This window comes from Notothenia rossii, assembly GCF_949606895.1.
Source record: "Notothenia rossii genome assembly, chromosome: 7".
Classification (NCBI taxonomy): Eukaryota; Metazoa; Chordata; class Actinopteri; order Perciformes; family Nototheniidae; genus Notothenia; species Notothenia rossii.
In genome coordinates this window covers 81260583-81281294 of record NC_136905.1, presented here as the reverse complement: position 1 = coordinate 81281294, position 20712 = coordinate 81260583, and the positions used below count along the sequence as shown (strand labels likewise).

Genomic DNA, 20712 nt, shown 5'->3' with positions numbered 1-20712 from the left:
CCACCGGTCAGACCTTTAACTCACATGCATCTTATTTATGTTTCTGATCAAAAATATTTTTATTGCACTTGACAATGCATAAGTAATGTTTTTCATTTAAAGAAGTGGAAAGCAAAATATATGCATTGCATACAAATGAGACAATTGTCTGTACTGATTGTATGTACAAAAATATTGCTTAGGTTCCAGTTAATAAATTGTTGTATTAGTGTTAGAGCAAAAGGGGAAGACATATTTATTTTTGAATAAAGTCCAAATGTCAAAAAAAGGTTGAAAGTATAATGATCTCTGATGAGAATAACGTTGAAATACCACTATGAGAATAAGGTGAAAATGTTAAGTATGAATGAGAAATATCAACAAAGAAAGGTAACAACGTTTTAAGATTTCATGATACATTTAATTTGTTATGATTTAACACGAAAACGATTCTAGCTGTAATCAGAGTTAGGAATAGGGATAAAGGATGAGGAGCAAGACTATTTTTTAATTTTGCATACGAGTCAATATGTCGAATATATAGTTCAAATATACCAAATAAAGTCCAACTGTATAGAAATAAAGTCGAAATGTTGAGAATGAATGGGATTTTTTTTTTCAATTTTGAGGATGAATTCAAAACATCACAAATAAACTGTTGACAATAAAGTCAAAATGTGGCAAAAACTTTTGAGTTTTTCTGAGAAAAGTCTTCTTCTTCTTATTATAGACACATGCATTTCCAAACATTTGGTCTACCTATGCTGTAAAATGTATTATCTCTTCGATTTACACACGGCATCTATTGCACGTCTGTCCGTCCTGGGAGAGGGATCCCTCCTCTGTTGCTCTCCCTGAGGTTTCTCCCATGTTCCCCTTTAAACTGTGGGTTTTCTCTGGAAGTGTTTCCACGATGTGAGGGTCTAAGGACAGAGGGTCTAAGGACAGAGGGTCTAAGGACAGAGGGTGTGATATTGTCATACTGATATTCTGTACAAACTGCGAAGTCCACTGAGACAAATGTAAAATGTGTGATATTGGGATATATAAATAAACATTGATTGAGATTAAAGTCAGATTTTAAAAAAAAGGCGGACTTTTTTTCTGAAAGTCTGTCAGTCAGAATTCTGACTTTTAGTCTCAGAATTTCATGAGAACAAAAACAAAATCACTTTTAGTCAGATCTAAAAATGTTTAAAACTTAATTCCCAAAATGCAAGGGTTAGGCTTGACATTTATACCTACTTTGACTTTTTTTTTATTGATTGTTAAAGCATTATTTCCTTCACTGAAAGGACTTTAAAACTTTAATTCACCTTTATATTTACTTAAAAACTCACACGTGAAACAGAAAGTACATTTTAGATTGTATAGTTTTATTAATCCAAGTTTTGGGATTACAGTGGTAGGGAACTTTCATTTTCAACAAGCCTTTCTCTGAGACAACATAAAAAAACATATTTTTAACATCAACGGGATGCTGGGTTAAAGGTGGGGTAGGTAATTTGGGAGAAACCAGCTCGAGTGCGCTAGAATTTGAAAATACACAGCCGGAAAAAATCTGCCCCTTCCTTCAGACTTCCTTACAGAGCCCCTCCTCCAACACACACGAACGCGCACATGACCAATGAGGGCACGAGATAAGTTTGTGCCCAGATGGGAGGCTGACAGGCAGGTAGGCCATCCAGTCATTTTAGCCGGGCCGGCTCAGATGATTGGTCGTGCTTTTTAGTGCCACGGCTTCCACAGATTACATTTTTTTATGTATTTATTGTCAAAGCATTTAATGTAGTCATTGCTATCGGGATGTTAAGGGCATACCATGGAATATAACACAAAGTGTTTCTGAAATAAATTACATTCCCCACCTTTAATTTAATTGGTTAAAACTCATATTTGAGAACTCTTTTCAACATTATGCTGCAAAATCATTGCACGGTACTGACATATTCTGTTGTTGTGGACCAAAATCAGCACCATGTTAGCAAGAGACACATTTAGATTTAGGTTGATTTGTCAAAATTAAGCAATTTAGGCACTTATTAAGAAATTGGCAAAAGGTTATGATGAAAGTGAAAATACTTCAGTTTTGTCAACGCAAAAACTACTGACATTGAAATGTTAACAACACATCGTAAGCTTGCAGAATATCAAACTAAAATCTAAAACATGACCAAGGAGGCGTCACACTGAGCATAAAGTGATATTACACTGAGGAGATGCAGGGTTACTTTGCATATAACAAATATGCCGTGTGTCCGCTGCTTGTGCTGCTCAGAATTCAAACACACTGATCGACAAACATTTAAAAGTGCTTTACATTAAGGTACCTTCAATACATTCACCTCTACATTATGATCTATAATACCACAGGTAATGAGTGAGCTGCAGACTTCCTTTGGCAAAAATAAAAAAGAGCTTTTAGCTAAAGAGATATGGAGTGTGTCAGTGGAGTGTGGGATAAATAAACACTTATTATTTGCTGAATACAGAGGACATACTGTATATGAACCAAGATTACAGACATGTTGGGTAATAATACAATCATTTTTGCTTTGTTAAAGGAATACTTCACCCTCTAAATAAACATTTGTATATTGATATTGCTAGTTTAGTTTTTTGTGAATAAATGTCATTGCATCTACATTTTTGCATGTATGTTTGATTGCATCTTAGAGTATTAAGAAAAGCACTGTATGTATCATTAAGTCCCCATGTCATATTGAATTCTTAATTAAAATCACTTTTAACACAAGACAACTATGTACCATCCGTTTAAAAACCCTCACAACTCATTTTAAGTGCATAATAATCCAGGGTGCATTTCTCCAGTCCATGCTCACTACTTTACACTTGACTTTTAACTAAAAACATTCCTATTTAAATCAGTTTCTGCATAAACAGTCTTGTCACAAGCTACCCTGCAGTATACAAATTCATTCAAACTATAGCTGCACCTTTACCAGTTTTGATAACACTTGAATGATCAATCATTATAAAACACATCATATATATTATTCTGAAATGGACCAATCTGCAGAATGATTGCTTTTGGTACTTTAAGTATATTTTGATTCCAATAGCCTACCTTTGTACTTCTACTTGAGTAACATTTTGAATGCAGGACTTTTACTTGTGACTTTTACTTCACTCTGGTACTTCAACTTTTACACAAGTACAAGAGTTGAGTACTTTTTCCACCTCTGGTTAGTATTACTATAGTGACTTCGCTCCTACAGTAATGCAATGTATTTGTATTTGTTATTTAACAAGTACTACAAGGGTTTAGTAAAGAGTTAGGTGTTTGTGTAGTAGTGAGAACACGACTGGATAAATGAGGCTTGGATTAATCTGCAAGAGTTCTGTGACAGTTTGTACGTGATTGTTTTTTTAATAGTTTTGTTGTTATAAACGTGGCCCCCATTTACTTTCGTCTATGTATTGCGACAGAAAAAACACAGTTTCTCCAAGAATTCAAGATAACAGGGTGAGTTAATGATATATAAATGTTCATTTTGTTTGTGAAGTACTTCTTTCATGAGTTAGTAGAGAACGTCTCTCCTAGCCAAGTGCAGCTAGCAACTGGTTAGCTTAGCTTAGCACAAAGAATGGAAATGGAGGGAAACAGCTAGCATGGCTCTGTGTAAAACCACAGTTTGTCCTTTTTACACTCTGGTTTTGTACAGACTAACATAGGTGATATAAAATGTTGTTCAGTGAGCTTTACAGATGCTGGTAGGTGGATATCTTTCCTTTTTTTTACCAGGACCAGGCTAGTTGTTAGCAGCAGCTTAGCTTAGCATAAAGACTTCAAACAAAGTGAAAGGTCAAATATCAAATATTTGATTTGTCTTTTGTGTAATCCATACAAAACTGGATCATATACAGTAAGAGGACAAAATGAGTTTATTTAGGGGGTTGGACTATGTGCTGGACTATTTAGTCTAAACCCCACCAGAAAACCAAAACTTGTCTTGTCTTACGGTTTTCGTACAGAAAACACAAAAAAGATAATGCAATTACTTTTTGTTATTTTATGTTTTTATAGCCTGGCTAGCTTTTACCATTGTCTCCAGTCTTTGTGCTAAGCTAAGCTAACTAGCTGTAGGTATTTTCTCATTTAACTTTTGGATACAAAGCAAATTTCCCCAAATATCAGTCCGTAGGCTACTATCGTCTAAATAAAAAGCATTTGATTTTGTGCTATTCATATTTTTTTTCATTTTCTTTCTTCCATTTCTCACTTTGGAGCAAGACTCAAGCCAATTTCAAGAGGAAGTTAAGTAGATAAGAGGTTCAAAATCAGTGTGTCATCTTCAATTAGTGCCAGGTTATTATTCATTCACACAGTTTTTAGTCTATTGCACATAATCTTCATTTAGTGCCGAAGCGTTTTCTTCTTCAGGGTTAAGAATCAAAGTTGAAAATCCCAAATTTCTTCAAGATGAAAGTCTTCCACTTAATCACAAGGCAGCTGCTCTTGTATTTTTTATATATACATATCTATTATAATCTTGATTAAATGTGGCGGCCTTGTGACTAAAACCAGCCACACCAAATCAAAACAATGGCAGATGGCGAAACCTGGGCACAGTATGTTAAAAAGAATACGTCTAATTATTATTTACTGATTATTTTGTTCCTATCAAACATCAGCAGGATATTTTATTCTCATTTAAAAAGTGGAGTAAAGAAAGATTCCCTCGGCGGCGTTGCCTCGAGACGTTTTTTACATAAATATAAAATTAAAAAAACACACAAAAGATTAAATAAAAATGCAAAAAGCTTAAATTAAGACACAGAATAAAGAAGTGTGAGGAGGGGGTTAAAGGGGGTCTCAGTCTCTAGTAGGGGCCCTTGGTGTGTCCAAAGATCCCGATGGGGAAGTGCTTCACGTGGGACGACCACTGCGCCGCCAGCTGGAAAAACTTCACGTCGTTCCACTCCACGCCGTCTATCAGGACTGCGGAGGAAGAGACCAAAAAATAAAATGATTACAGAGAAGAAATATCCTTAAAATTATTAAAGATTAAAATCAGATCCGGATATATTGAACATTTTATTTTATAATAAATGTTCATATAATATTGTCCTATGTTTTGATTTTATGCTTTAAGTCATTATGTGTTTATCAGGGTAATACTTACTGCACACTAATATTTAAATACATACATACCGACATAATACATCTCTAAGCAACACACAAATTAAATGTGGCATTTTAGTTTAAATTACTGCATTTCCACATTTGTATTTCCACATGTATATATATTTATATTTATAATTTTTTTATATTTAATGCTATTTTATTTCTGAAATATTTTTGGACTATTTATTTCTTGTCTCTTAATTTCTAAATAAAGGAATGTACATTTCCCAAATTGGCATCAATAAAGTACCCATCTATCCATCTATCCATCTATCTATCCATCCATCCATCCATCCATCCATCCATCCATCCATCCATCCATCCACCTACCTACCTACCTACCTACCTACCTACCTACCTACCTACCTGTCTACCTGTCTACCTGTCTACCTGTCTACCTACCTACCTGTCTACCTGTCTACCTGTCTACCTGTCTACCTGTCTACCTGTCTACCTACCTACTATCTATCTGTCTACCTACCTACTATCTATCTATCTTTTTTTTGTGGAGAAAGCTAAGCGCCAAGGAGGAAGTGGAGCACACAGGAGGAGACAACCATTTCATTGCAGACTGTTATGTTTAAGTGGGGAAATGACAGTGCATACATTATTTGAGGGGGGGGTGCTAGTGAACTGTCATCGTGGGGGGAGCGGAGCGGAGCAGCGTGGACCTCTGTCGCCTGTCAGCGCAACTTCAGTGATGCCGTTTAAAAACATAAAATGTAAAGGCGGTGCCGGCCGTAAGCGGCCCTTGACGACCGGCCGTTCTGTGATTCTCCAGAAATCTACAGATGGCCAGTCTGCCCCACACACTGGGCAGCAGGTACTCTGAGAGTCACAGACATTAATTCATAGATCAAGACACTGGTACTTGCGTACCATGCTGTGAATGGATCTGGCCCTTCCTACATCCAGGACATGGTTAAACCGTACACCCCAGCACGTGCACTCCACTCTGCATCAGCCAAACAGCTCGCTGCACCCGCACTGCGAGGGGGACCCAAGTTCACCTCAGCAGAAACACGTTGGTTTGCTATCCTGGCTCCAAAATGGTGGAATGAGCTCCCCATTGAAATCAGGACAGCAGAAAGCTTACACATCTTCTTCAGACTGAAAACTCATCTCTTTCGACTCCACTTCGAGCGAAATAACTATTAACAAAGCACTTATATACTAATAAAGGACTGGCTTATCCAAAGCTAGTCGAGTAGCACTTGAAATGTTTGGCTCTATGAAACCTGATGTACTGATATGATTCTGTTTCCTTCAAGTTTGTACTTTGTTGGTCGAACGCACTTATTGTAAGTCGCTTTGGATAAAAGCGTCAGCTAAATGTAATGTAATGGGCAACGTGCTTCTGTAAATCATCATGTAACCGTATAATAAACATATTATATTCTTTGCAAGCTCTTGTGGGGCCACAGAAAATGAAGTCACGGGCCGGATTTGGCCCCCGGGCCTTGAGTTTGACACCCCTGCTTTAGGGGCTCCGTACATTTCCATTAATTATACTAATTGTTTTTGTTTTCTAATGCATGGATATACACTGAACAAAAATATAAACGCAACACTTTTGTTTTTGCTCCCATTTTTCATGAGATGAACTCAAAGATCTAAAACATTTTCTATAAACACAAAATAACCATTTCTCTCAAATATTGTTCACAAATCTGAAAAGATCTGTGATAGTGAGCACTTCTCCTTTGCCGAGATAATCCATCCCACCTCACAGGTGTGGCATATCAAGATGCTGATTAGACAGCATGATTATTGCACAGGTGTGCCTTAGGCTGCCCACAATAAAAGGCCACTCTGAAACGTGCAGTTTTGCTTTATTGGGGGGGTCTGGGGGGGGGTCCGAAAACCAGTAAGTATCTGGTGTGACCACCATTTGCCTCACGCAGTGCAACACATCTCCTTGGCATAGAGTTGATCAGGTTGTTGATTGTGGCCTGTGGAATGTTGGTCCACTCCTCTTCAATGGCTGTGCCAAGTTGCTGGATATTGGCAGGAACTGGAACACGCTGTCGTATTCGTCGATCCAGAGCATCCCAAACATGCTCAATGGGTGACATGTTAGGGTTAGGGTTAAACTGACTGGTTTTCGGACCCCCCCAGACCCCCCCAATAAAGCAAAACTGCACGTTTCAGAGTGGCCTTTTATTGTGGCCAGCCTAAGGCACACCTGTGCAATAATCATGCTGTCTAATCAGCATCTTGATATGCCACACCTGTGAGGTGGGATGGATTATCTCGGCAAAGGAGAAGTGCTCACTATCACAGATTTTTTCAGATTTGTGAACAATATTTGAGAGAAATGGTTATTTTGTGTGTGTAGAAAATGTTTTAGATCTTTGAGTTCATCTCATGAAAAATGGGAGCAAAAACAAAAGTGTTGCATTTATATATTTTTGTTCAGTGTATATATATATTTTTTTAATGAATGTTGAGAAAAGGTTCCCAAATGTTGCTCGTTATCAAAGCCCCCCCAGCATGTCTGTTTTAGATACCGACCCCTCAGCATGGTCTGCTGGTGCTTGGCAGTGCAGATCAGGCGGCTGATGCCCTCGATCAACTGACTCTTGGACTCCACCTCCTTGTCTTTGCTCTTTTTTGGCAGGAACATGACTGCAGAGGAGAAAAAGAGGTCAATTATGATGTGAATAATCCCAGTTTGAAAATCAAATTAATTATTTGTATAGCCCAATATCACATGACATGTTTGTCTCAGTGGGCTTTACAGATTAAAAACAAACAAAACATTGTATATGATGGAGTTACACAAAAATGAGAAGACAACATCGTGTGTGGAATACAAATAGAAACAAAATAAAATAAGATACAACAAAAGACAATACATAAAACATTCAAATGAATAACCATACAAATTAAATAAAATGAAAACCACAAAATGCCAGCTCTAACTGAAGTCTTTGTTAAAAATGTAGGTCTTCAACACACTCTTTGGACACTCTCTGCCTCTCTGATTAAAACAGGAAGTTGGTTCCAGAGAAAAGGAGCTCTGAACGCTCCGACTCCTGATCTTGTTTTGCGGACTCTGGGCTCCACTAACAGACCTGCACCCTGGGAGCGTAATGTTCTAGCGGGGGCAATAGAGTCGTGCAGGGATGACGTATTTTTGTAGGCCGACCCGGAAGTAAGCTGCTCAAGGGTTCCCTCGAGAATAAAGCAACGGGATTTCTCCATAGGATTTTTGAATATTGTAAAAAATAAGATCTGTGGAAAACGATAAATGCACGTTTTGTTCAGCCGGATAACCTCCACATGTCTACCCTACTTTTATAATGTTCTAATCATAAATCGCCAGAAGCAAAATGCTAACGTTATGCTATGAACGAACTACAGCCGAGTCCAGCAGGGTCGCACGACTTCAACGTCACGCCAACTTAAGATCGTTTCAACTTGTATTTGAATTTACAGATTCTAAATGAACAAGTTGAAGCTTTTGTTTGAACAGTTTGCAGGAGGCAGGTACTTGCTTTCAAGCAGAACAGGGCAAACAAACTTAGCGGGAGTGTTTACGTGTTCGGCATAATGACGTACAACGGCCTCGACAACTTCTGTAGTCCTATTCAGCCACTTGGTAACAACCATCGTTTTTCAGACACGTAAACTCTTCAAAAATCACAAGTGGGGTCACTGCTGATGGATTTAATGTCGTAGAACAAAATGTGATCGGTTTCTTCAATTTGTGTCAAACACAGACCTTATTTCCAGCTATTTTCCAAAAACTAGTTCAAAAAAACCCACTGACTCTGAGACGAGGGAACAGGAAGTGGTAACATGCTAACTCACTTCCGGGTTTTAGGACTCGTTCCTGCACCACTCTATAGTGGATCAAATATCTTTTAGATGCATCAGTCCATGCATTGACCCCTACATGGCTCCCACTCACCCTTCTTGTTCTTCTCCTTGGTCACCACCGTCATGCTCATGGTGGGTTGAGGGTTCGGCTCTGCCCCCCCCAGCGGCAGCCGGCTGACCTGCAGCGAGCGGAAATTGCACTTCAGCGTATTTTTGGAGGAGGAATCCCGCTTCTCCACATCCTTCTTCCTCTCCGCCGGAGCCTGCCAGTAATCCACCTGCAGCCCCATGAGCTCCAGCCCACCTGCAGAGCTGGGACACAAACAGGAAGGGCTTTATGTTATAGAAATGTTTAAAAGACAGAAATTGAGCTCGCAGAATTGGAGGGAATTTACCTGGAAGATATTTTATTACACCCTCTCAGAAATCCCACTATGATAGGACCCCCCTATATGTTGGAGGAACCGTGGTAACCAGAATGCAAACCACTTTTAGTCCAGTTATCAAAGAAAACTGGAAGGAGATACACGATGCCGCTTACAAGACATTTTCAAAGATATGGAAAACACGGTTCATACACTTTTTCACCAATGATTTTCAATTACCTTTACCTAGGTTTCCATGACCAAAAAATGACTCTCTCAGCGTACCACTGAAAATGGTTTATTTTAACATGGAACAGGAAAATAAGGTCTGCATATGAAACATGTTGTGCCTATCTAAAACAAATCAAATAGCTTACTAGCTTCTACACACTAAAGCAACTAAAATCTCTCACCAGCAAAACACCTCGTCAGTTAAATGCCATTTTACGTTTCATTTCTATACCATACAGTATGTATTATCATTATAGTATTACTATTTCGGCGATTAGCTAAAATATAAATTATATTTGATGCAACTTTAGTTACATTTCCATGACTTTTCCAAAACTTTGGGAAAAATATTGTTTTCCAAAACTTTTCCAGGGCCTGGAATTAGCATTTTGAATTTCCATGACTTTTCCAGGTTTTTAATGACTGTAAGAACCCTGGGAAAAGATGACAGCATTTGTCAATCATAAATCGGAACACTTTACTACAAACTGGGAGAAGTGGACTCACTATTTAAAGCCCTAGGCCGGATTTTGTTTTCACAGATTCATAACTCTGCTGTAAAGAAATTGTTCACTGTTGTTTTAATTAGTTGTCTTTATGTCTTTCTCATCTGTGTTTTTTGTGTCGTCATGGTTATATTACTGAAAATAACTATGAACAGATTTATGTCATTCATGTAAATATGCGGTGATAATGTTTGACACTAAATTCCAATAAAAAGTAAATTACGAAAAAGAAATTGGATTGCCTTTTTATCTTTTCTTAAGACTTAATCTTATCAAAATGTGTTAAAAAAAGAAAAAAAGCATAATTTTTAAATCAATAATTTATCTTTTGTCTCCAGGGCCCAGGAGTTCAAAAACTTTTAATCTCAATCAGATCCGATCAGATTTTGAAATCCCATTTTTTGTGATCCAGGATCAGACAAGTCGGCCAGATTTTGTCCCTGGAGTTCAAAGCAATTCAGGATAGGATCAGCCTGATCCAGATTACGATTTTTCAAGATGACTAGATCCTGAATATCAGTGCTTTAATCCTACCTATCGCCATCTAGTGGACATAAAAAATAATACAAGGAAGACAAGAGACCACATTGCAGAGACATCTATAATGTCTAATTATATTTTTTTATTTGAAAGGTGATGACAGATGATGGACTTTTTTTTTGTTGAAGATTTTTTAACTTTAATCTAAATTACATTTGTGATTGACAATCTTTGCTGTGATACTTTTATGAGCATAAACATTTATGTCATCAACATTTGGTTGAAAACAAAATAGGCCACCACAAACGTGAGCAAAAATGGAAAAAATGAAATGTATTTCCCATGAAGGCTAAAAATGGTGTATTATTTCAGTTAACAAACTTTGCCATCTTATTTCAATTGAAACATTTTTTTAAATAAATGGTTCAGTACATTTTGCTCTGGTAATCCACTGGAAATCCACCCCTCTGGTGGGATCAGGATAATCCAGTTTTTTGGGATGAAACTGATCCCAATCCTGTGTTGTCGGTTTGAACTACCCGTTTTGAAGATTTGATCCAGATTAAAGCTTGGATTGGATTTCCTGATATGATCGGATATCAAAATAATCCTAATCCTGTTTTTTGGTTTTGAACTCCCCAAAATCCAAATCTGATTTGATCAGATAGGGATTAAAAGTTTTGAACTCCTGGGCCCTGGTGTTAATGTTTACCTGTAAGCACAGAAGCTGGTGGTGATGGAGGGTGAGGAGGGTGGGGTGGGTGACGCCTCTTTGAGGGCGGGGGACACCTGTAGGGGGGAGGAGAGCAGCGAGGAGCCGAGGGGAGTCGCGTCATCAGAGTCTCCTGGGGGGGGAAACAAAAAAAAGATAACATTTGAAAAAAGGCCTTTTTAGTTTAGTGCTTTGGTGCAGGGAAGTTAGATAAGATGAGATGGAACTTTATTTATCACCTTGGGGAAATTCAGGAGATAATAGCAGTCAGAATGAAAAACAGGATTCACACAGGGTAAAAATAAAGATACAAATAATACAGCAAAAATAAAGTGATGTGAAGAATGCAAACTGTGCAACGCTAAATGGTCTTTAAACAAATCATCTTCAGGGATTGCTAAATGTTAAATGTCTGTTGCCTTAATATTTCTCCTTTTTGATGTTGAGAAGGAAACTTCTTTGGTACAGGAAGCATTTCAGACTATCTGACATTAAATTACATGTCACTTGTTAGACACTTTTATCCAAAGAGACTTACATACTCAATACTGTAGACAATCCCCACGGGAGCAATTTGGGATGAAGTGTTTCAGGGACACAACGACATGCTGACTGCAGTGGGGTTTGAACTTCGACCCCCTGATTCTAACACCAACACACAACCCACTGCGCCACACACCTCCACACAGTATAGCATTATTGTGTTGTACTTGTTTATTACGTTTATGTATTTCAAAAATCCTTCTGCTTGATTATTTCTCACCTGATGCTGCAGATGTTTGCTCCACGAGGCCGACTTTCACCATCTGCAGGATTCAGACAGTATAGCATTATTACTTGTATACAAAATACTGGTTAAAGATATATTTGTGGAGCTGTGTCAGTGTCCAACCTTAGGTAAAACAGTCATTGCATAGAGACAACATAAACAGTGACAGTCAGTAACTTACTCCGATAAAAGGGATGAATTTCTGACACGAGTCCTCGTCCGGGCTGTGGAGAGACAAAGAGAGTTCAGGCAAGAAAATAAGCAACAGTTATAAAAGAAATAGGAAATCAATTATGTACAAAAGAGAGGTGTAAGGAATCAAAAGAGCCGGCTACTGCAAGCATATCCAAATGCTTGGCTACGAAAAGTAAAGACTATTTAAAGAAATATGCAGTTAGTAAAATCTGGCCTCATTCACCAAGCGTTCTTGAAAAGGTAATTTCTTCTTATGGAGATTTTCAATTAGTTTTTTTTTGGTAAGAACAGAATTTTCACATATTTGAGTTCCAAAATGATTGCTCAGTTTCATCAGTTTTCGCGTTTTCCTTCAGTTAAAATGTCTATAACATTTGTTTATAATGAGTATTGTTATTGTATAAACTATAAAGCATTATGGTACAGTTCAAAGAATGGGAGAAAAGCAGGCGAGAGCCAGCATGACGGGGCGATATTTGACTGGAATAATAAAAACACAAGATTCAGGAGCTACGAGCTAACCGCTAACGTCTAACGCTTCTATGATAACTTAAGATCCAGACGGAAAATGTCCAAACTAAGCTGTGTAATAAATAAATATATAACATATTTCCAGTCATTTTAGACATTTTAAAGTGTCCAAGTTAGAGCTGTTAGAGCCCTTCATGAATCTGATCTTCACTCGATTTCTAGGAACAACCTTAGGAACATATTGGTGAATGAGGCCCATTGAGATCTAGTTATTAGTAAACTATTCATGATGCTGATTTCCAATGTGTCACATGTGGAAATATTCCCATTGCATAAGGAGAATCAGAGCATGCTGCATGACGTCAAATCTCCACTAACACAGATCCACTTCCTGCGGGCTCCTTTATTAAAGCCGCAGAAGAAGAGCATGCAAATATCAGCCGGTTGGAGGCTTCAGACAAAGCCATCCAGAAAACTGCAGACAGCAGAGCAGAGAAGAAGAGCATTCGAGGAGGAGGACATCCATCAGGGGATACGAAACTCTGAATGATAAAGAAGTGGACGAGCAGGAAGAGCACCAACCTAAATGCACAAGTCTGCAGCTCCATGCAGCACCGAGAGCGTCTCAGTGCAGTGTGTGAACATTTAATCTACTGATTCATATTCACGTACACACATTTCCCATCTATTACCAAATAATGCATTTTAATTGGAGGTATTTAAAAAACTGTTTCTAATTTCTTGTTATTTTTCTTAATATAGAGAGGCGAAGTCCCTCCCTTCCCGTTGGAGCTCCATGGGACCTTATTTCGGAAAAAGTATGTACTGAAGTTAATGGAGAGAGAAAGATTATATTTTGATCCCGTTTGAATTGTGCCACGAATTACACATATGATGTTTGTCAATTTAAAAGATAATGTTTAAAGTCAAAAAAATAAAAACGTGTCGTAAAACTGTGAAGTAACAGTTTTATTTGTGTGAAACGCTCAATGAACTACATCTCCCATCTCGCACCACACACCAAGACGGCCGTCACGTTGGCACATTTCACTTTTTTCTTTCAGAATGAGGCGAAAAGTATTAAAACAGTTGAAAATCACTCCAAGTCTGGGCATGTTGAGAGCTGTACATACACACAAGGGGAGTTAGTCGGTTCCATAAGAGCCAGCATGCGGGACCGGGACTCTGGGATTTGTAGTCTTTCTAGTTGCGTATTTTTCATAATCTTATATTTCAACAGTTTTACGACAAACTGTGACTTTTTTTACATGGAAATTATTTTTTAAGATTGACAAACATCATATGTGTAATTCGTGGCACGATTCAAACGGGATCAAAAGATAATCTTTCTCTCTCCCTTGACTTCAATACATAATTTTTCCGAAATAAGGTCCCATGGGGCGGAAGTAGATGAGCTTAAAAAAAAAATTGGATTAAGCACGAAATACACTTTTAATTAAACTACAATATTCAGTTTTTGGTGGCACGAAAGAAAACGTGTGTACATAAACACAAATCAATAATTAGATCAAATTACTTCACGACCGGTTCACAGACTGCCATGAGACTGGGTTGGTATCACTACACCTTAAAGAACTATTTTCCTGTTGACCAGAAAAATAGTCTGACCGGATCTACTTTTTTAGAATGGATCTACTTTTTCTCTAATGATGACGTGAGCGGTTGCTGCTCTTGCCTTGGAGAAACCTGCCAGCGCCCCCCCAGGGAGGAAACAGAGCGACTACAGGGGGGGGGGGGGGGGGGGGGGGGGAGAGGGGAGAGAGAGGGAGACACACACAGAGAGTCTGCACATCCATTTATCCTCCAAACACAGAAACACATCTGGACTGAAATGAGAAACAGCAGCCAGAGAGCCGGATGTCTGCCTGCTATGTGACGTGAATAACGACTGAAAACAGGAACTTATCTGATGATTTTTAGACAAATATGAGATCAAATGTGGGATGTTTTGGTTAAAAGACGCACATGCACGTCAATCAATGAAGACATATAGACATGCACTTTAAAGATAAATCTAGTTCTGCATCTCCAAGTTTCAAAAAGTGGTATTATTATCTTTTAAATGTTGGTTTTGTTGAGCAACTAAGCTGACTATGTATACAATGCATTATAATGTTTTTAAAAAAAATGCATTTAAATGGTCATTGTTTGCTTTAAGTTAAGAAGAAATTGATATTCAAACAACTTGTGTTGTTATTAAGGGTTCTGATTTGTTTTTAAACATTTAATTCAAAGACTTTCAAGGCCCATTTTCTTTAAAGGTCCCCTATTATACTGTTTTTCATCAATATATTACAGGTCTCAGATACTGTATATACAGAACCTGTCTCTGATTGGCTGAAACAGATCATTGCAGCATTACCCATAATCCCCTCTGATTCAGCCCTGTTTCCAAAGTGCTGATTCTCTGTCTGTTACTTTAGATGAAAATAAGGAGCCCCTCCCCACGCCCCTCTGAGAGATATTTGGTTAAAAATAACTCAATGGTGCTCTAGGAGGAGATTCAGGTGATAAGGGGGGGGGGGGGGGTTACCTTGGTTGCTGATTGGCTGATGGTTACTCAAGCCACAAAATCGCTATGACATCATAAAGTGACCAAAATCTGATCAGCTCATTTTCAGACAGGTTTTTATAGAAATGGATCAGGACAAAAAGAGAGAGAATCTTTGTTCCTGAAACTTTCAGAGTCTCTTTCCACAGAGGGGACACATGTTGATGGAGAAGAGACATGAGGAAGTGGATTTTGCATAATAGGTGACCTTTAAATTCAAGGGCCTAACACATCACAGTGAACATTTAAAATACATCCAAAGCTTAGTTATTTATTTCCTTCAACTTAACAAACTTTTTAAAGAACCTGTGGTAACGGTTATTGCACAGATAATCATATTTTCCTCACCTAACACAACAAATAAGCAATATGCATAACCTATAATAACATTGTTTGATGTTTTGGTTAGAACTACCGGCGTAATACATGCACTTTATCGATAAAGTTACATCTAGTTCTGCTTCTCTAGGTTGCAATGTGGTATTAGTATGTTTCGTATATAATACAGAATGTATGTATCGCTTTTAATGGTACCCATGTCTATAATGCATTATAATGTGATTAAAAGCTTATCTAGAAAAAAATATATGAAATGATTAACCTTTAGAATGAATTCCCTTAAATGTAAGGACTCAATAAGGCGTTTTCAGCATGGGTTTTCTACCTCTAACTGGACAGATAACAAACAGACATGGAGGGCCAGATGATGGAGAAGAAGCAGTGGTGGGGAAGGAAATAAAAAGCCCCAAAGAGGGAACACACAAATCTGATCTCCTGCCACTGTATCAGCATGATGTAACCTAATTAATGAGGACAGCAGAAACTAGTGAAACATATTAACAACAAGAGCACACAGACATTGGATGGAGATTAAAACTTCACGCTTCAACAAAAACATCTACAACATGTGCACCAAACTTCTCGGATAGAGCATTTTCATTAGTTTAAACATCTGGGAAATAAATAGACATTCTCCAGAAACTTAGACGAGAAAAATTGATACGTCTCTCATGTCTGTACAAGGAGCTGGTTAGCTTAGCTTAGCATAGTGACTGGAAACAGTAGGAAACAGCTAGCCTAGCTCTGTCCAACCGACCGGACACCGACAACCGATGTAAATGTTTTTTAAATCCAAAATCGTAAGTGTAACGGGGCGTTATGTTTGGGACTTGTTCATGGCAGGTAGCAGTAAATAAACTCTTTAATGTAGCATTAAGTAGTTTGTCTATGTTGCTTGGTGAAAAACATTGAATGTATGTCTTCATCCGCCATCACAATAACATGATCATTTCTCTTCATAAAAGACTTGACTTCATAAAATGTGTGCCAAAATCCAAAATGTAAATATCTAATATTTGGCATCGCTATTGCAAACTTGCACCTTTGCATCGGTGAGTTTTGGAAATGGATGATAGATGGATTTTAAGAGCACTCGTAATGTTGAAAAGAGAATGAACATCAACACAGATTAAATAAAAGGAAACCTGTGATTGAGTTTTTTTAAGCAGACATTTTCATGACTTGTTAGAGGTAACTAAACAGAAACAAAATCTGGAAAAAAGCCTTGTGTCTTTAAATGGGTACGCCCCTCTTCTGTTTTTACTCTCTGGTGTTAAGGCTTATAAAAACGCCTAAATAAAAACCTGATGCCGCTTCGGTTAATTTACTAAATCTCATCCTGTGTCTGTGCCCTGGTGTTATTTACGACCGTGAGCTTTAGCCCAGATAGAAGATCTTATCTGAGGGTTTATAGCTCAGACTGTTAGTAATAGACGAAAAACAACCACTTTTAGGCAGCTGTTAAAGTGGCAGGCTCCAGAGAAAGAAAGGGAAGTGAAATGTGGCTCCAACACACAGAAAGCACATGAATCACCAGGCTGAGAAACAAACTCAATATACCACAATACCTTACTGCAAAATCAAAATGAAAGCTCTTTTTCCTTCAAAGAAAAGAAAAAAAACAAAACAAAAATGTGTTATTCTCACACACACACACACACACACACACACACACACACACACACACACACACACACACACACACACACACACACACACACACAACACACACACACACACACACACACACACACACACACACACAATGTTTAACACACAGACGCCGCACACACACACACACACACACACACACACACACACACACACACACACACACACACACACACACACACACACACACACACACACACACACACACACACACACACACACACACACACACACACACACACACACACACACACACGGAGAGACATGATGTTTAACACACAGATGCCGCACACACACACACACACACACACACACACACACACACACACACACACACGATGTTTAACACACAGATGCCGCACACACACACACACACCAAACACACACACGGAAATACATGATGTTTAACACACAGACGCCGCACACACACACACACACACACACACACACACACACACACACACACACACACACACACACACACACACACACACACACACACACACACACACACACACACACACACACACACACACACACACACACACACACACACACACACACACGATGTTTAACACACAGATGCCGCACACACACACACACACCAAACACACACACGGAAATACATGATGTTTAACACACAGACGCCGCACACACACACACACACACACACACACACACACACACACACACACACACACACACACACACACACACACACACACACACACACACACACACACACACACACACACACACACACACACACACACACACACACACACACACACACACACACACACACACACACACACACACACACACACACACACACACACACACACACATTAGTGACACCTTTACCAACATTTTGTTTTTCAAGAGGGGGTTGAAGACATTTTAAAAAAGGTGTCCAATGACAATAAAGTTGAATCTAATCTAAATTGTATATGAACTGAATTAAAGTCAAAGAATGAAAAACCCTACTTTCCATAATTTTTGTTCATGAATTTGCCTTTATTTGAGTCAAGTTTCCTTCTTTTTAGAAAATATTGATGGATTTGTTGTCTTAATCATTGAGTTTGAAAGATTGGAGAAACCAATGTATGTTAATTGTTGAAAATCATGCTTATTCATGTTTTCAGCAAAATGTAACAAGTTATATATTCTGTCTCTTTAGAGATAATATCCACAGATACAGTAAAGTCCATTGAGTTAAACAGATCTCTTCAACCCCATTTGGAAAAGCAGCTGAAGCTCTGCATAAGAAGCAAAAATAAGACCACTAAAATAAATTCAATTATTCATCTAAAAAAAGAAAAACCATTTAAAGTCCCCCCCCCCCCACAAGTTTCAAGTTTTTTATTGTCATACGTACATACTGTAGCTACAGTGTAATTATGACAATGAAAATCTTAACCTCCAACAGCGCAACACATTAAAACAGATACAATAGAAACTGTGCAGAATAGTCTATATACAGTAATTGGAATATTGATATATGAGTTGCAAACAGATGAATGTTATGGATGTTCTTTCAAAAGTGCAGGTGTTTAACGGTCTTATGGCCTGATGGATGAAACTGTCCCTGAGTCTGCTGGTTAGTGTCAGATCAGTGTGTGTAACGTTCCCAGGTGAATGATGGTGCTTTAACAGATTGAACGTACCTCTTCTGTTTGTAGGTGAGCATGGCCTCAGCGATGGGCAGTTGGTGGGCTCCGTTGGCTCCCACCATGTACTGAGTGACCCTCGAGACCACGTCCAGGTTCTCCTGAGCTACACCAGGAACACATTATTATATATATATATATATATATTCATAATGTACATTCTCAAAGATATTGAAGTGACTGTTATTTTGTAGATATTGATTGTTGTGCTTTTATTTAGGTCTTAAAGGTCTCCTATTATACTGTTTTTCATCAATATATCACAGCTCTCAGATATATACAGAGCCTGTCTCTGATTGGCTGAAACACCAAACAGATCATTGCAGCATTACCCATAATCCCCTCTGTTTCAGCCCTGTTTCCAAAGTGCTGATTCTCTGTCTGTTACTTTAGATGAAAATAAGGAGCCCCTCCCCACGCCCCTCTGAGAGACATTTGGTTAAAAAGAACTCAATGGTGCTCTAGGAGGAGATTCAGGTGATAAGGGGGGGGGGGGGGGGGGAGTTACCTTGGTTGCTGATTGGCTAATGGTTACACAAGCCACAAAATCGCTATGACATCATAAAGTGGACAAAATCTGATCAGCTCATTTTCAGACAGGTTTTTATAGAAATGGATCAAAAAGAGAGAGAATCTTTGTTCCTGAAACTTTCAGAGTCTCTTTCCACAGAGGGGACACATGTTGACGTAGAAGAGACATGAAGTAGAGGGGACACATGTTGATGTAGAAGAGACATGGAGAAGAGGGGACACATGTTGATGAAGAAGAGACATGAAGAAGAGGGGACACATGTTGATGTAGAAGAGACATGAAGAAGAGGGGACACATGTTGATGTAGAAGAGACATGAAGAAGAGGGGACACATGTTGATGTAGAAGAGACATGAAGAAGAGGGGACACATGTTGATGTAGAAGAGACATGGAGAAGTGGATTTTGAATAATAGGTGCCCTTTAACGTGTGCATATGTATAAATGTGTATTGATTGTGTATATATAGGATATACATATTTTTATATATATTAGTTTTTTTTTGGGATTGTGGGAAATGGTATTTCGATCTCTCTTTACAGACAAACTGAAAGATTGACAATAAAGTTGACTTTTGATATGTATTAATTATATACTGCTTACTACGGAAGTCCTGAGAAGCAAAGAGGAAAAGTATTTTTGGGATCCATTATCTTAGTCTAAGAGAAATAGTTTTCCAGTTTTGACAATTTATGACATTTTGGATTTTTTTTAAATGGTGAAAAATACATAAATAACACAATATAAGATTTTAGTGACCTTTTTTTCATCTGTGAAAAAGTGTTGACTAGTAATTTTTTTTTTTGACTTTGCCAAGATAATTTAATAATTTGATTGTAATTGTGAATTTTATAACCAGCAGCATACTGAATACTGTACATATCGAGAGAGACTTCATTCAGAAGTTTGTTTTCATTCTGGAAATGACGGTTTTTCTGATTGGAGATCTCCATAAAAAAATGAATAATATTAAATATTAAATATTAAAGATGCCCACCAACAACAGGAGCCTCTGGTTTGTGGAACAGGTCTCTCCACGCTGTGTCCTGAAACAAACTGTTGTATCGATAGTCGATCGTCCCGAGATATTTGGAGACCGGATGAGCACCTGAACCAGGAGAAGAACACAAAAACACAACAAACAGCTTTAGAGACACATCAGAGAAATAGTGAGAGTTAATTGTACCACATATACCTTTTATAATTCAATCAATGTAGCCCTGTTTTGACTAATGATTTATACGACCG

The 20712-nt window shown here is 38.2% G+C and overlaps 1 protein-coding gene across 1 annotated transcript in view; it reads right to left on the bottom strand.

The window, feature by feature from the left end:
• Positions 1–1334: 1334 nt before the first annotated feature.
• pacs2 (phosphofurin acidic cluster sorting protein 2) overlaps positions 1335–20712 on the bottom strand; it is a 62656-nt gene continuing 43278 nt past the window's right edge. The window contains exons 6-15 of the mRNA XM_079692864.1: positions 20462–20659; positions 18932–19040; positions 17162–17194; positions 14379–14423; positions 12198–12240; positions 12011–12053; positions 11248–11380; positions 9045–9265; positions 7643–7756; positions 1335–4942 (exon numbers count right to left, since the gene is read on the bottom strand). Of these exons, the coding sequence (XP_079548990.1) occupies positions 4824–4942; positions 7643–7756; positions 9045–9265; positions 11248–11380; positions 12011–12053; positions 12198–12240; positions 14379–14423; positions 17162–17194; positions 18932–19040; positions 20462–20659 (1058 nt within the window). The 3' untranslated portion in view covers positions 1335–4823. The remainder of the gene's footprint in view (positions 4943–7642; positions 7757–9044; positions 9266–11247; positions 11381–12010; positions 12054–12197; positions 12241–14378; positions 14424–17161; positions 17195–18931; positions 19041–20461; positions 20660–20712) is intronic.